Genomic DNA, 16,669 nt, shown 5'->3' with positions numbered 1-16,669 from the left:
TGGGCAAAGCGTTAGCACTCGTTAGCTTGTCATTAGCGTTTTCATTCGAACCTATCGCTGTATTCTTTTCTCCCCTCGCTCCAGTTTTTCACAAGTTCATCAAACAACCGCAGTAAGAAGTTTCATCAAGCACGGTGAGTAATGGCTTCTCCTGTCATTGTTTCTTGCACCTCTTGCCACATGTACAGTTTATCTATCTCTGTCGCTGATGAGGGATTCACATGTGATAAATGCAGGGAAATAGTTAGGCTGACAGAGAAGATTTCAGAATTAGAGACACGCATCCAACCTTTAATTGAGGACAGTAAGAATGTTAGGGCTCTAGATACGGCTTTGGATGCGTCTAGCTCAGGGATTCCTGTACATTGTTCGGTTCCGGAAACAGAGCCCCCGCAGCAGGGCAACTGGGTGACGGTGAGGCAGCGTAGTCATGGGTCAAAACACCGCTCTTCTGTTCCGATCAAAACATTAAACAGGTTCTCCCCACTCAGTGATGCACCCACTGAGAAACCTGATGAAAGTGCTCTAGTTATTGGTGATTCTATTGTACGGAACGTGAATATAGAGACACCAGCCACCATAGTCAAATGTTTACCGGGAGCCAGAGCGCCTGACATCTTGGCAAATTTAAAGGTGCTGGCTAATGTTAAACGTAAATACAGTAAGATTGTTATTCATGCTGGCGCTAATGATGTTCGACTTCGCCAGTCGGAGATCACTAAAAATAACATTAAAGAGGTGTGTGAACTTGCAAGCACGATGTCAGACACTGTAATATGCTCTGGTCCCCTCCCTGCTTACCGTGGTGATGAGATGCATAGCAGATTGTCATCACTCAATGGCTGGATGTCTAAGTGGTGCCCACAGAATAACATAGGTTTCATAGACAACTGGACGAGCTTTTGGGGCAGACCTGACCTGTTTAAAAGAGATGGTCTTCATCCCTCCTGGGGTGGCGCCACTCTTCTCTCTAGAAATATGGCAAATAGTCTTAGTGTTTATACTTGACTAACTGGGGCCCAGGTCAGGAAGCAGACAGACTGGCTAAACCGATCGTCTGCTAGCTGCCTCCCGTCACAGAGGTCAGTTAATTCTCAGCACATAGAGACTCTTTCACCTAGATATCACACTATAGAGACTGTGTCTGTTCCCCGAACTAGAAAATACAAAAAACGTCCAAACCAAGTTAAGATTAACAATTTAATTGAGGTTCAACAAATAAAAAACAGAAGCAATATGGATAAACAAATGATAAAGCTTGGCTTATTGAATATCAGATCCCTTTCTACGAAAACACTTTCTGTAAATAATATGATCACTGATCATAATATAGATGTACTCTGTTTGACAGAAACCTGGCTAAAACCTGATGATTACATTATTTTAAATGAGTCCACCCCCCAAGATTACTGTTATAAACATGAGCCGCGTCTAAAAGGCAAAGGTGGAGGTGTTGCTTCAATTTATAACAACGTTTTCAGGATTTCTCAGAGGGCAGGCTTCAAGTATAACTCGTTTGAAGTAATGGTGCTTCATATAACATTATCCAAAGAAACAAATGTTAATGATAAATCCCCTGTTATGTTTGTACTGGTTACTGTATACAGTCCACCAGGGCACCATACAGACTTTATTAAAGAGTTTGGTGATTTTACATCCGAGTTAGTTCTGGCTGCAGATAAAGTTTTAATAGTTGGTGATTTTAATATCCATGTTGATAATGAAAAAGATGCATTGGGATCAGCATTTATAGACATTCTGAACTCTACTGGGGTTAGACAACACGTTTCAGGACCTACTCATTGTCAAAATCATAACCTAGATTTAATACTGTCACATGGAATTAATGTTGATAGTGTTGAAATTATTCAGCCAAGTGATGATATCTCAGATCATTATTTAGTTCTGTGCAAACTTCATATAGCCAAAATTGTAAATCCTACTTCTTGTTACAAGTATGGAAGAACCATCACTTCTAACACAAAAGACTGCTTTTTAAGTTATCTTCCTGATGTATCCAAATTCCTTAGCATATCCAAAACCTCAGAACTTGATGATGTAACAGAAACTATGGACTCTCTTTTCTAGCACTTTGAATAAAGTTGCTCCTTTACGCTTAAGGAAGGTTTTGGAAAACAGTTTGACACCATGGTATAATGAGCATACTCGCACCCTAAAGAGAGCAGCCCGAAAAATGGAGCGCAGCTGGAAGAAAACAAAACTAGAGGTATTTCGTATTGCTTGGCGGGAAAGTAACATATCCTACAGAAAAGCATTAAAAACTGCTAGATCCGATTACTTTTCTTCTCTTTTTGAAGAAAACAAACATAACCCCAGGTATTTATTCAATACAGTGGCTAAATTAACGAAAAATAAAGCCTCAACAAGTGTTGACATTTCCCAACATCACAGCAGTAATGACATTATGAACTACTTTACTTCTAAAATCGATACTATTAGAGATAAAATTGCATTTCTAATAATAAAAGGACACATTTTCATTTATAATTTGTCTTACATTTAGTAAAAATAAATAAATTGTCAGAAAATTGTATGGCGTTATCTGTATTGTGAATTTTATCGCATCAGAAGTTTATTGTATCGTTACATCCCGAAATGCTACTCTATGTTATAAGTTTATTGTTTATTAAATGCTACTCGAAATGCTATAAGTTTTTGCTGATCATGCAGATTTGTCCAGAGAAAAGTTCAGTAAATGTCTTTTTTTTTTTTATTCCGGGTTAGTTAAATTCATTTTGGGCTACCAAAACCTGAAGAATGCCTGTCCGAAGGGCTACCAGTGATTTTGAAATCGCAACCCCTCAGGTGTGTTTCCCAAAAGCATTGTTAATAACGACATTGCTTGTGGCCATGGGAAACGAACCCTGTCAATTTTGACTCAGCGATTCTTTTGCGACTCTTTTTCACTTAAAGTTTGGTCCATTCATTAAACAAATCTATTGTATAACTAGGACAACTGTCATTATGTTTTTGGTGTGTCTGGATTCATTTAGAATTTTGGAATGCAGCAAGAAACGGCACAGAATGCCATTCATTATATTCAAATTGAATTTATATTGATTAGTAAATTTAAATGACAACATTATTTTGTTGTTCATAGAAATCCTGTGGAAAATTGATGTTCTTAAAAATAAAATGCAAAGAAAACACAAATCTTATGGGTGGTAGATGTCAGAAAGCATAAAATCAAGACATCAAGTTAATATCTTCCTTTGTGTTACAAAGCTTAAGTATTTCAAAGTATTCTAAAGTATTTAGATTAAGTTACTTAACCCGAGTAATCTAAAAAAAATACATTACTGTATTTTGTAATCTGTAGTGGAATACATTTTAAAAGTAACCTTCCCAATCCTGAGAGTGTGTCTGCCTCCTGAACAATGTTTAATTAGGTTATTCCAGAGTTTAGGCGCTAAATAGGAAACGGATCTGCCACCCGCAGTTGATTTTGATATTGCGATATGTAGATTTTGAGATGATAATGGATGAGAAGCGCTGAAATGCAACAGAGGTTCACTGAGATACTGGGAAGCTAAACCACTCAGATCTTTATAGATAATCAGCAGAACTTTAACATTTACACAATGCTTAAAATGAAACTCACATATTGCACCTCATATTTAGGTAATTTTGTGCATGGCCTTGAATGTCATTCATGTTTTTTTACTATGTTTGATTATTCAGTTTTGAGGTGATGGAATTTGATTTCTGTTCTCTGTAGAGTTTCCAGTCTCTCTCAGCACCTCCTGAATCTACAGACGTACCCAAAATTCCCTTTGGTTCTTTCTTCTCTTTTGATGGCCTGAAAGAAACTGTCCGTCAGCTGACAGACAAACTAAATGATGTCTGCAAAGAGGAGATCTTGAACATCTCAGACAGAGGTAAAGTCCTGGAGATTCATCTGCTCTCAGAAATTAGTCTTCCATCATCTGATATCTTGGAGAACATCATATTAGAAATGTGTCATGAATGGATACAGGATCATGAAAATCACACTGTTCTTGTCTGTTGATTTCCACAGTCACGTACAACAGCATTGCTTCTAAGACCAGGAATGACCTCCTACAATGTAAGTCACTAAAGCTGCGTTCACACCATCAGTGACTTTGTCGCTCAATGTTCCTATCCCATTAATGCTATTGGTAAAGTGCTCATGTGGACATATCTTCAGTAAATGTGATCACTTGATATATTGCTGATAAAACTAGGATTCTAATTTAAATAGGAATTGGTTTTCTTTGGGCAAAGCGTTAGCACTCGTTAGCTTGTCATTAGCGTTTTCATTCGAACCTATCGCTGTATTCTTTTCTCCCCTCGCTCCAGTTTTTCACAAGTTCATCAAACAACCGCAGTAAGAAGTTTCATCAAGCACGGTGAGTAATGGCTTCTCCTGTCATTGTTTCTTGCACCTCTTGCCACATGTACAGTTTATCTATCTCTGTCGCTGATGAGGGATTCACATGTGATAAATGCAGGGAAATAGTTAGGCTGACAGAGAAGATTTCAGAATTAGAGACACGCATCCAACCTTTAATTGAGGACAGTAAGAATGTTAGGGCTCTAGATACGGCTTTGGATGCGTCTAGCTCAGGGATTCCTGTACATTGTTCGGTTCCGGAAACAGAGCCCCCGCAGCAGGGCAACTGGGTGACGGTGAGGCAGCGTAGTCATGGGTCAAAACACCGCTCTTCTGTTCCGATCAAAACATTAAACAGGTTCTCCCCACTCAGTGATGCACCCACTGAGAAACCTGATGAAAGTGCTCTAGTTATTGGTGATTCTATTGTACGGAACGTGAATATAGAGACACCAGCCACCATAGTCAAATGTTTACCGGGAGCCAGAGCGCCTGACATCTTGGCAAATTTAAAGGTGCTGGCTAATGTTAAACGTAAATACAGTAAGATTGTTATTCATGCTGGCGCTAATGATGTTCGACTTCGCCAGTCGGAGATCACTAAAAATAACATTAAAGAGGTGTGTGAACTTGCAAGCACGATGTCAGACACTGTAATATGCTCTGGTCCCCTCCCTGCTTACCGTGGTGATGAGATGCATAGCAGATTGTCATCACTCAATGGCTGGATGTCTAAGTGGTGCCCACAGAATAACATAGGTTTCATAGACAACTGGACGAGCTTTTGGGGCAGACCTGACCTGTTTAAAAGAGATGGTCTTCATCCCTCCTGGGGTGGCGCCACTCTTCTCTCTAGAAATATGGCAAATAGTCTTAGTGTTTATACTTGACTAACTGGGGCCCAGGTCAGGAAGCAGACAGACTGGCTAAACCGATCGTCTGCTAGCTGCCTCCCGTCACAGAGGTCAGTTAATTCTCAGCACATAGAGACTCTTTCACCTAGATATCACACTATAGAGACTGTGTCTGTTCCCCGAACTAGAAAATACAAAAAACGTCCAAACCAAGTTAAGATTAACAATTTAATTGAGGTTCAACAAATAAAAAACAGAAGCAATATGGATAAACAAATGATAAAGCTTGGCTTATTGAATATCAGATCCCTTTCTACGAAAACACTTTCTGTAAATAATATGATCACTGATCATAATATAGATGTACTCTGTTTGACAGAAACCTGGCTAAAACCTGATGATTACATTATTTTAAATGAGTCCACCCCCCAAGATTACTGTTATAAACATGAGCCGCGTCTAAAAGGCAAAGGTGGAGGTGTTGCTTCAATTTATAACAACGTTTTCAGGATTTCTCAGAGGGCAGGCTTCAAGTATAACTCGTTTGAAGTAATGGTGCTTCATATAACATTATCCAAAGAAACAAATGTTAATGATAAATCCCCTGTTATGTTTGTACTGGTTACTGTATACAGTCCACCAGGGCACCATACAGACTTTATTAAAGAGTTTGGTGATTTTACATCCGAGTTAGTTCTGGCTGCAGATAAAGTTTTAATAGTTGGTGATTTTAATATCCATGTTGATAATGAAAAAGATGCATTGGGATCAGCATTTATAGACATTCTGAACTCTACTGGGGTTAGACAACACGTTTCAGGACCTACTCATTGTCAAAATCATAACCTAGATTTAATACTGTCACATGGAATTAATGTTGATAGTGTTGAAATTATTCAGCCAAGTGATGATATCTCAGATCATTATTTAGTTCTGTGCAAACTTCATATAGCCAAAATTGTAAATCCTACTTCTTGTTACAAGTATGGAAGAACCATCACTTCTAACACAAAAGACTGCTTTTTAAGTTATCTTCCTGATGTATCCAAATTCCTTAGCATATCCAAAACCTCAGAACTTGATGATGTAACAGAAACTATGGACTCTCTTTTCTAGCACTTTGAATAAAGTTGCTCCTTTACGCTTAAGGAAGGTTTTGGAAAACAGTTTGACACCATGGTATAATGAGCATACTCGCACCCTAAAGAGAGCAGCCCGAAAAATGGAGCGCAGCTGGAAGAAAACAAAACTAGAGGTATTTCGTATTGCTTGGCGGGAAAGTAACATATCCTACAGAAAAGCATTAAAAACTGCTAGATCCGATTACTTTTCTTCTCTTTTTGAAGAAAACAAACATAACCCCAGGTATTTATTCAATACAGTGGCTAAATTAACGAAAAATAAAGCCTCAACAAGTGTTGACATTTCCCAACATCACAGCAGTAATGACATTATGAACTACTTTACTTCTAAAATCGATACTATTAGAGATAAAATTGCATTTCTAATAATAAAAGGACACATTTTCATTTATAATTTGTCTTACATTTAGTAAAAATAAATAAATTGTCAGAAAATTGTATGGCGTTATCTGTATTGTGAATTTTATCGCATCAGAAGTTTATTGTATCGTTACATCCCGAAATGCTACTCTATGTTATAAGTTTATTGTTTATTAAATGCTACTCGAAATGCTATAAGTTTTTGCTGATCATGCAGATTTGTCCAGAGAAAAGTTCAGTAAATGTCTTTTTTTTTTTTATTCCGGGTTAGTTAAATTCATTTTGGGCTACCAAAACCTGAAGAATGCCTGTCCGAAGGGCTACCAGTGATTTTGAAATCGCAACCCCTCAGGTGTGTTTCCCAAAAGCATTGTTAATAACGACATTGCTTGTGGCCATGGGAAACGAACCCTGTCAATTTTGACTCAGCGATTCTTTTGCGACTCTTTTTCACTTAAAGTTTGGTCCATTCATTAAACAAATCTATTGTATAACTAGGACAACTGTCATTATGTTTTTGGTGTGTCTGGATTCATTTAGAATTTTGGAATGCAGCAAGAAACGGCACAGAATGCCATTCATTATATTCAAATTGAATTTATATTGATTAGTAAATTTAAATGACAACATTATTTTGTTGTTCATAGAAATCCTGTGGAAAATTGATGTTCTTAAAAATAAAATGCAAAGAAAACACAAATCTTATGGGTGGTAGATGTCAGAAAGCATAAAATCAAGACATCAAGTTAATATCTTCCTTTGTGTTACAAAGCTTAAGTATTTCAAAGTATTCTAAAGTATTTAGATTAAGTTACTTAACCCGAGTAATCTAAAAAAAATACATTACTGTATTTTGTAATCTGTAGTGGAATACATTTTAAAAGTAACCTTCCCAATCCTGAGAGTGTGTCTGCCTCCTGAACAATGTTTAATTAGGTTATTCCAGAGTTTAGGCGCTAAATAGGAAACGGATCTGCCACCCGCAGTTGATTTTGATATTGCGATATGTAGATTTTGAGATGATAATGGATGAGAAGCGCTGAAATGCAACAGAAGTTCACTGAGATACTGGGAAGCTAAACCACTCAGATCTTTATAGATAATCAGCAGAACTTTAACATTTACACAATGCTTAAAATGAAACTCACATATTGCACCTCATATTTAGGTAATTTTGTGCATGGCCTTGAATGTCATTCATGTTTTTTTACTATGTTTGATTATTCAGTTTTGAGGTGATGGAATTTGATTTCTGTTCTCTGTAGAGTTTCCAGTCTCTCTCAGCACCTCCTGAATCTACAGACGTACCCAAAATTCCCTTTGGTTCTTTCTTCTCTTTTGATGGCCTGAAAGAAACTGTCCGTCAGCTGACAGACAAACTAAATGATGTCTGCAAAGAGGAGATCTTGAACATCTCAGACAGAGGTAAAGTCCTGGAGATTCATCTGCTCTCAGAAATTAGTCTTCCATCATCTGATATCTTGGAGAACATCATATTAGAAATGTGTCATGAATGGATACAGGATCATGAAAATCACACTGTTCTTGTCTGTTGATTTCCACAGTCACGTACAACAGCATTGCTTCTAAGACCAGGAATGACCTCCTACAATGTAAGTCACTAAAGCTGCGTTCACACCATCAGTGACTTTGTCGCTCAATGTTCCTATCCCATTAATGCTATTGGTAAAGTGCTCATGTGGACATATCTTCAGTAAATGTGATCACTTGATATATTGCTGATAAAACTAGGATTCTAATTTAAATAGGAATTGGTTTTCTTTGGGCAAAGCGTTAGCACTCGTTAGCTTGTCATTAGCGTTTTCATTCGAACCTATCGCTGTATTCTTTTCTCCCCTCGCTCCAGTTTTTCACAAGTTCATCAAACAACCGCAGTAAGAAGTTTCATCAAGCACGGTGAGTAATGGCTTCTCCTGTCATTGTTTCTTGCACCTCTTGCCACATGTACAGTTTATCTATCTCTGTCGCTGATGAGGGATTCACATGTGATAAATGCAGGGAAATAGTTAGGCTGACAGAGAAGATTTCAGAATTAGAGACACGCATCCAACCTTTAATTGAGGACAGTAAGAATGTTAGGGCTCTAGATACGGCTTTGGATGCGTCTAGCTCAGGGATTCCTGTACATTGTTCGGTTCCGGAAACAGAGCCCCCGCAGCAGGGCAACTGGGTGACGGTGAGGCAGCGTAGTCATGGGTCAAAACACCGCTCTTCTGTTCCGATCAAAACATTAAACAGGTTCTCCCCACTCAGTGATGCACCCACTGAGAAACCTGATGAAAGTGCTCTAGTTATTGGTGATTCTATTGTACGGAACGTGAATATAGAGACACCAGCCACCATAGTCAAATGTTTACCGGGAGCCAGAGCGCCTGACATCTTGGCAAATTTAAAGGTGCTGGCTAATGTTAAACGTAAATACAGTAAGATTGTTATTCATGCTGGCGCTAATGATGTTCGACTTCGCCAGTCGGAGATCACTAAAAATAACATTAAAGAGGTGTGTGAACTTGCAAGCACGATGTCAGACACTGTAATATGCTCTGGTCCCCTCCCTGCTTACCGTGGTGATGAGATGCATAGCAGATTGTCATCACTCAATGGCTGGATGTCTAAGTGGTGCCCACAGAATAACATAGGTTTCATAGACAACTGGACGAGCTTTTGGGGCAGACCTGACCTGTTTAAAAGAGATGGTCTTCATCCCTCCTGGGGTGGCGCCACTCTTCTCTCTAGAAATATGGCAAATAGTCTTAGTGTTTATACTTGACTAACTGGGGCCCAGGTCAGGAAGCAGACAGACTGGCTAAACCGATCGTCTGCTAGCTGCCTCCCGTCACAGAGGTCAGTTAATTCTCAGCACATAGAGACTCTTTCACCTAGATATCACACTATAGAGACTGTGTCTGTTCCCCGAACTAGAAAATACAAAAAACGTCCAAACCAAGTTAAGATTAACAATTTAATTGAGGTTCAACAAATAAAAAACAGAAGCAATATGGATAAACAAATGATAAAGCTTGGCTTATTGAATATCAGATCCCTTTCTACGAAAACACTTTCTGTAAATAATATGATCACTGATCATAATATAGATGTACTCTGTTTGACAGAAACCTGGCTAAAACCTGATGATTACATTATTTTAAATGAGTCCACCCCCCAAGATTACTGTTATAAACATGAGCCGCGTCTAAAAGGCAAAGGTGGAGGTGTTGCTTCAATTTATAACAACGTTTTCAGGATTTCTCAGAGGGCAGGCTTCAAGTATAACTCGTTTGAAGTAATGGTGCTTCATATAACATTATCCAAAGAAACAAATGTTAATGATAAATCCCCTGTTATGTTTGTACTGGTTACTGTATACAGTCCACCAGGGCACCATACAGACTTTATTAAAGAGTTTGGTGATTTTACATCCGAGTTAGTTCTGGCTGCAGATAAAGTTTTAATAGTTGGTGATTTTAATATCCATGTTGATAATGAAAAAGATGCATTGGGATCAGCATTTATAGACATTCTGAACTCTACTGGGGTTAGACAACACGTTTCAGGACCTACTCATTGTCAAAATCATAACCTAGATTTAATACTGTCACATGGAATTAATGTTGATAGTGTTGAAATTATTCAGCCAAGTGATGATATCTCAGATCATTATTTAGTTCTGTGCAAACTTCATATAGCCAAAATTGTAAATCCTACTTCTTGTTACAAGTATGGAAGAACCATCACTTCTAACACAAAAGACTGCTTTTTAAGTTATCTTCCTGATGTATCCAAATTCCTTAGCATATCCAAAACCTCAGAACTTGATGATGTAACAGAAACTATGGACTCTCTTTTCTAGCACTTTGAATAAAGTTGCTCCTTTACGCTTAAGGAAGGTTTTGGAAAACAGTTTGACACCATGGTATAATGAGCATACTCGCACCCTAAAGAGAGCAGCCCGAAAAATGGAGCGCAGCTGGAAGAAAACAAAACTAGAGGTATTTCGTATTGCTTGGCGGGAAAGTAACATATCCTACAGAAAAGCATTAAAAACTGCTAGATCCGATTACTTTTCTTCTCTTTTTGAAGAAAACAAACATAACCCCAGGTATTTATTCAATACAGTGGCTAAATTAACGAAAAATAAAGCCTCAACAAGTGTTGACATTTCCCAACATCACAGCAGTAATGACATTATGAACTACTTTACTTCTAAAATCGATACTATTAGAGATAAAATTGCAACCATTCAGCCGTCAGCTACAGTATCACATCAGACAGTGCACTATAGACCCCCTGAGGAACAGTTCCACTCATTCTCTACTATAGGAGAGGAAGAATTGTATAAACTTGTTAAATCATCTAAACCAACAACATGTATGTTAGACCCTATACCATCTAAGCTCCTAAAAGAGGTGCTTCCAGAAGTCATAGATCCTCTTCTGACTATTATTAATTCCTCATTGTCATTAGGATATGTCCCCAAAACCTTCAAACTGGCTGTTATTAAGCCTCTCATCAAAAAAACACAGCTTGACCCCAAAGAACTAGTTAATTATAGACCAATCTCGAATCTCCCTTTTCTGTCCAAGATACTAGAAAAGGTGGTATCCTCACAATTATATTCCTTCTTAGAGAAAAAATGTATATGTGAGGATTTCCAGTCAGGATTTAGACCGTATCATAGTACTGAGACTGCTCTCCTTAGAGTTACAAATGATCTGCTCTTATCATCTGATCGTGGGTGTATCTCTCAATTAGTTTTATTGGATCTTAGTGCTGCGTTTGACACAATTGACCACAACATTCTTTTGCATAGACTTGAACACTTTGTTGGCATTAATGGAAGTGCATTAGCATGGTTTAAATCGTACTTATATGACCGCCATCAGTTCGTAGCAGTGAATGAAGATGTATCCTATCGATCACAAGTGCAATATGGAGTACCTCAAGGCTCAGTACTAGGGCCGCTACTCTTCACGCTTTATATGTTACCCTTGGGAGATAGCTTTCACTGTTATGTTGATGATACTCAACTCTATATTTCTTCGCAGCCCGGTGAAACACACCAATTTGAAAAACTAATGGATTGCATAGTCGATATAAAAAACTGGATGACAAGTAATTTCTTACTGCTAAATTCTGAAAAAACAGAGGTGTTAATTATAGGAATAATAACCTAGAACACTGTCTAAGACTTGATGGTTGCTCTGTCAATTCTTCATCATCAGTTAGGAACCTAGGTGTGCTATTTGATCGCAATCTTTCCTTAGAAAGCCACGTTTCTAGCATTTGTAAAACTGCATTTTTCCATCTCAAAAATATATCTAAATTACGGCCTATGCTCTCAATGTCAAATGCAGAAATGTTAATCCATGCATTTATGACCTCAAGGTTAGATTATTGTAATGCTTTATTGGGTGGTTGTTCTGCACGCCTAGTAAACTAAACTACAGCTAGTCCAAAATGCAGCAGCAAGAGTTCTTACTAGAACCAGGAAGTATGACCATATTAGCCCGGTCCTGTCAACACTGCACTGGCTCCCTATCAAGCATCGCATAGATTTTAAAATATTGCTTATTACTTATAAAGCCCTGAATGGTTTAGCACCTCAGTATTTGAAGGAGCTCCTTTTACATTATAATCCTCTACGTCCGCTACGTTCTCAAAACTCAGGCAATTTGATAATACCTAGAATATCAAAATCAACTGCGGGCGGCAGATCCTTTTCCTATTTGGCGCCTAAACTCTGGAATAACCTAGCTAACATTGTTCGGGAGGCAGACACACTCTTGCAGTTTAAATCTAGATTAAAGACCCATCTCTTTAACCTGGCTTACACATAACATACTAATATGCTTTTAATATCCAAATCCGTTAAAGGATTTTTAGGCTGCATTAATTAGGTAAACCGGAACCGGAAACACTTCCCATAACACCCTATGTACTTGCTACATCATTAGAAGAATGGCATCTACGCTAATATTTGTCTGTTTCTCTCTTGTTCCGAGGTCATCGTGGCCACCAGATCCAGTCTGTGTCCAGATCAGAGGGTCACTGCAGTCACCCGCATCCAGTACGTATCCAGACCAGATGCTGGATCAGCACCTAGAAAGGACCTCTACATCCCTGAAAGACAGCGGAGACCAGGACAACTAGAGCTCCAGATACAGATCCCCTGTAAAGACCTTGTCTCAGAGGAGCACCAGGACAAGACCACAGGAAACAGATGATTCTTCTGCACAATCTGACTTTGCTGCTGCCTGGAATTGAACTACTGGTTTCGTCTGGTCAGAGGAGAACTGGCCCCCAACTGAGCCTGGTTTCTCCCAAGGTTTTTTTCTCCATTCTGTCACCGATGGAGTTTCGGTTGCTTGCCGCTGTCGCCTCTGGCTTGCTTAGTTGGGGTCACTTCATCTACAGCGATATCGTTGACTTGATTGCAAATAAATGCAAAGACACTATTTAACTGAACAGAGATGACATCACTGAATTCAATGATGAACTGCCTTCAACTATCATTTTTGCATTATTGACACACTGTTTTCCTAATGAATGTTGTTCAGTTGCTTTGACGCAATGTATTTTGTTTAAAGCGCTATATAAATAAAGGTGACTTTGACTTTGACTTTCTTGTTACATCAGTTCTGCTATTGGAGAGTGTTATAAACTATGGATCACTGAATCATTGACCAGATGAATGATCTAACAATACATAATTTAAACTCACGCTGCCAAATATGTCCAAAATGTAATTTTAAATTTGACTCTTGTTTCTAATAATAAACATTATACAGGGAAAAACTGTTTTAATATGAACTGCATCAGTCCTAAAATGCTTTAAAAAAAATCATCAGTGTATGAATCAAACACTCAGATTGTTGACAGTGTCTTTTACGTATATATTTAATTCTTAAATCAGAGTGTCTACACTTGAGCTCCACTTGTTGTTACTCCTTTTGCCAGTGGTCATTGTCGCTCATGTCACTGGTCGTCCCCAGCTCTCCACTTTTAATGAACAGAATCATGCTGTTTGTCATTGGCGGAATGAACAGGGCTTAATTTATGTAGTGATGTAAATGATGATTTACACAGGATATCTGGTAAGATGCACTGAACATGAAGAGTGCGGCTAAATGAAAAGATTCTGATGTGTTTTATCTCCATTAGATCACCATCAGTTCACTCTGGATCCAAACACAGCACATCTTTGCATCCAACTCTCTGAGAGAAACAGAGTGATGGCTTACAATGGCACAATCGAGCCATTACCAGATCATCCAGAGAGATTTGGTGTGAATAATCAAGTGTTGTGTAGAGAGAGTGTGTCGGAACGCTGTTACTGGGAGCTGGAATGGAGTGGAAATACTGTGTATATAGCAGTGTCATATAAGAACATCAGCAGAAAAGGACGTGATGAGTGTTGGTTTGGACATAATAATAAGTCCTGGACATTGTACTGCACGCCCAAGCAAAATTTCTTTATACACAATAGCAAATTTATGCTTCTCCCTGTTGAGCCCATCAGCAGCCCTAGAATAGGAGTGTTTGTGGATCACAGTGCAGGAATTCTGTCCTTCTACAGCGTCTCCAAAAACACAATGAGCCTCATCCACACAGAACAGACCACATTCACTCAGCCGCTCCATCCTGGGTTTAGTGTTGAATGTGGATCAGTGAAACTGTGTTGATGAAACAGAATAGATTAACAAGAGATTCTAGCCGTAATGCTTTGAGCTCAGTGTTGGGGAGTAACTAGTTACATGTAACAGAATTACGTAATTTTATTACAAAATAAATGTACTCTGTAATCTGTTGCAGTTACTGAGAGAAAAAGCTTCAGAAGTTTAAAACACAGAATAGGACACATGCATATTTGATAACTATTTTCTTTTCTTTTGGGGTTTGTGCATTGGCTTTATTTGTACATGAACTGTTTTTTCTCAAGGCACTGTTAGATGCTAGAGTTTCCTGTCATCACTATACAAAGATTCGATTTCAATAACAGTATCAAAGTATATCTTATGATTTTTAAATCAGTATTTAACCACAAAACGACCTCAAAGTAAAAACAGCTAATGCTAAAGTCTCAAATTGATTTTGTAGTGGCTGTGCTTTTAAAAAAAAATCTTAATTTAAATGAAGGATTCTGAAATTCTAACGTTAATCAGTGTTGAGTGGTAGGGATTGCTGTAGGGTTAACCCTGTCAGCTTTAAATGTTTGAAAATGATTAAGTTTGTAAAATTTAATTTTAATTGTTAATTTTAAATAGTAAAGGAATCAAGCGTAATCACTTATATTACTTCAATTAAGTAATTGACATATTTAAACTGCTTATTACATTTTAAATAGGTTAACTTTAATCTGTAACCTATTAAATTTCCAAAGTACCCTTCCCAAGACTGACTGAGCTGCATGATAATCAGTAACAGTGATATTATAGTCTCTTCTTTTCTCTTAATGACATTATTAAGACATTATCATTTTCATTACATCCTTTACATAAGTGATTATTGAGTATTTATCCTTTAATGAATGATTGAATAAAGTTTATAAGATTGTGCCTTGTTTGATTGAATAAAATTGTATCTTGAATCTTATGTTTCCGTGAGCAGTATTAAGTTTATTTTTACACACCCACACACAAAATACTGTCAGCTGACTTACTATTGCATTGTAGGTCACACAAGCTATGCAGGTCTTTCTTTAATATTCTCTTAGCAAAAAGCATTTGCAAGCTGTACACTACAAAACTGAAGACCACTTCAAGCATATGTCAACTTTCGACACTGTCGAACACAAAATATTTTTGCATAGACTAGAAAACTTTGTTGACAGTAATGGAAGTGCATTAGCATGGTTTAAATCATACTTATATGACCGCCATCAATTCGTAGCAGTGAATGAAGAGGTATCATATCGATCCCAAGTTCAGTATGGAGTACCTCAAGGCTCAGTACTAGGGCCGCTACTCTTCACGCTTTATATGTTACCCTTGGGAGATATCATCAGGAAACATGGTGTTAGCTTTCACTGTTATGCTGATGATACTCAGCTTTATATTTCTTCGTGGCCCAGAGAGACATACCAATTAGAAAAACTAACGGAATGCATAGTCAATATAAAAAGCCCAATTATACAGTAGGTGGCCAACCAAAATGGTACTGCCACCACATTTCCACAGCGTTAACTGCAAGTCAGTCAATTGTTGAAGTTGTTCACAAAACTACCACCAGGTGGCGCAAAGGGAGTTTGCAAACTGACTGATATTGATATTTTGTTTTGTAAAAGAAGATCAAATAACAAAATAAAACAATAACATTATAATATAACATCATAACATCTTTAACACTCAGAAAATTAATTGAAAATATTTTTTTATAAAGTTAATTTTAAAATGTGTGATATTCATATGTGCAGCACAATGCATAAAAATAATTACATAAAGGCTCTTACTGCATCTTCTGGTAATTAAACAGTCATTATAAACACCATTAAAACTTCACAATTTCCTTATGTTGTATTAAGGAGCTGTCATTTCAGTCTAAGTTTCTGAGCGAAAAAACCTTGGTTTTTGGTCCTCTCTGCACAAGGCTGCACATCATTCACTCTATTTGCATTGCAATTTACTTTGACTCACACCATAAAAATAAAAATATAAGTTATGAGAAATCAAGATTAATAGGCTAAAACTGTGACATGAAAAATGTCTAGAAATTGTACAAAAAGTATAAATATTAACTTGGAATATTTAGAGGAGGTGTGCATTATGCAATAAAAAAATTAAACGATTGAAAATGTGGCTTGTTGATGAGTGTTATAGGCTAGGCCTAGTTCTAACACATATTTTGGCACTATAGTCACATTTGCCGCGTTTCCACCGAAATTACCTTTTATTACCGAAATTAACTTTTTTTCCCAGGAA

The 16,669-nt window shown here is 37.6% G+C and overlaps 1 protein-coding gene across 1 annotated transcript in view; it reads left to right on the top strand.

Annotated features, from left to right (window-relative positions):
- LOC132106015 (uncharacterized) overlaps positions 1-14,507 on the top strand; it is a 32,199-nt gene extending 17,692 nt beyond the window's left edge. Inside the window, exons 7-10 of the mRNA XM_059511598.1 lie at positions 3,740-4,021; positions 7,997-8,156; positions 8,297-8,344; positions 13,914-14,507. Of these exons, the coding sequence (XP_059367581.1) occupies positions 3,740-4,021; positions 7,997-8,156; positions 8,297-8,344; positions 13,914-14,434 (1,011 nt within the window). The 3' untranslated portion in view covers positions 14,435-14,507. The remainder of the gene's footprint in view (positions 1-3,739; positions 4,022-7,996; positions 8,157-8,296; positions 8,345-13,913) is intronic.
- Positions 14,508-16,669: the final 2,162 nt, after the last annotated feature.

Source organism: Carassius carassius, chromosome 26 (genome assembly GCF_963082965.1).
Source record: "Carassius carassius chromosome 26, fCarCar2.1, whole genome shotgun sequence".
Classification (NCBI taxonomy): Eukaryota; Metazoa; Chordata; class Actinopteri; order Cypriniformes; family Cyprinidae; genus Carassius; species Carassius carassius.
Note: the sequence above shows the minus strand (reverse complement) of the source record. Positions and strands in the feature narration are given on the sequence as shown.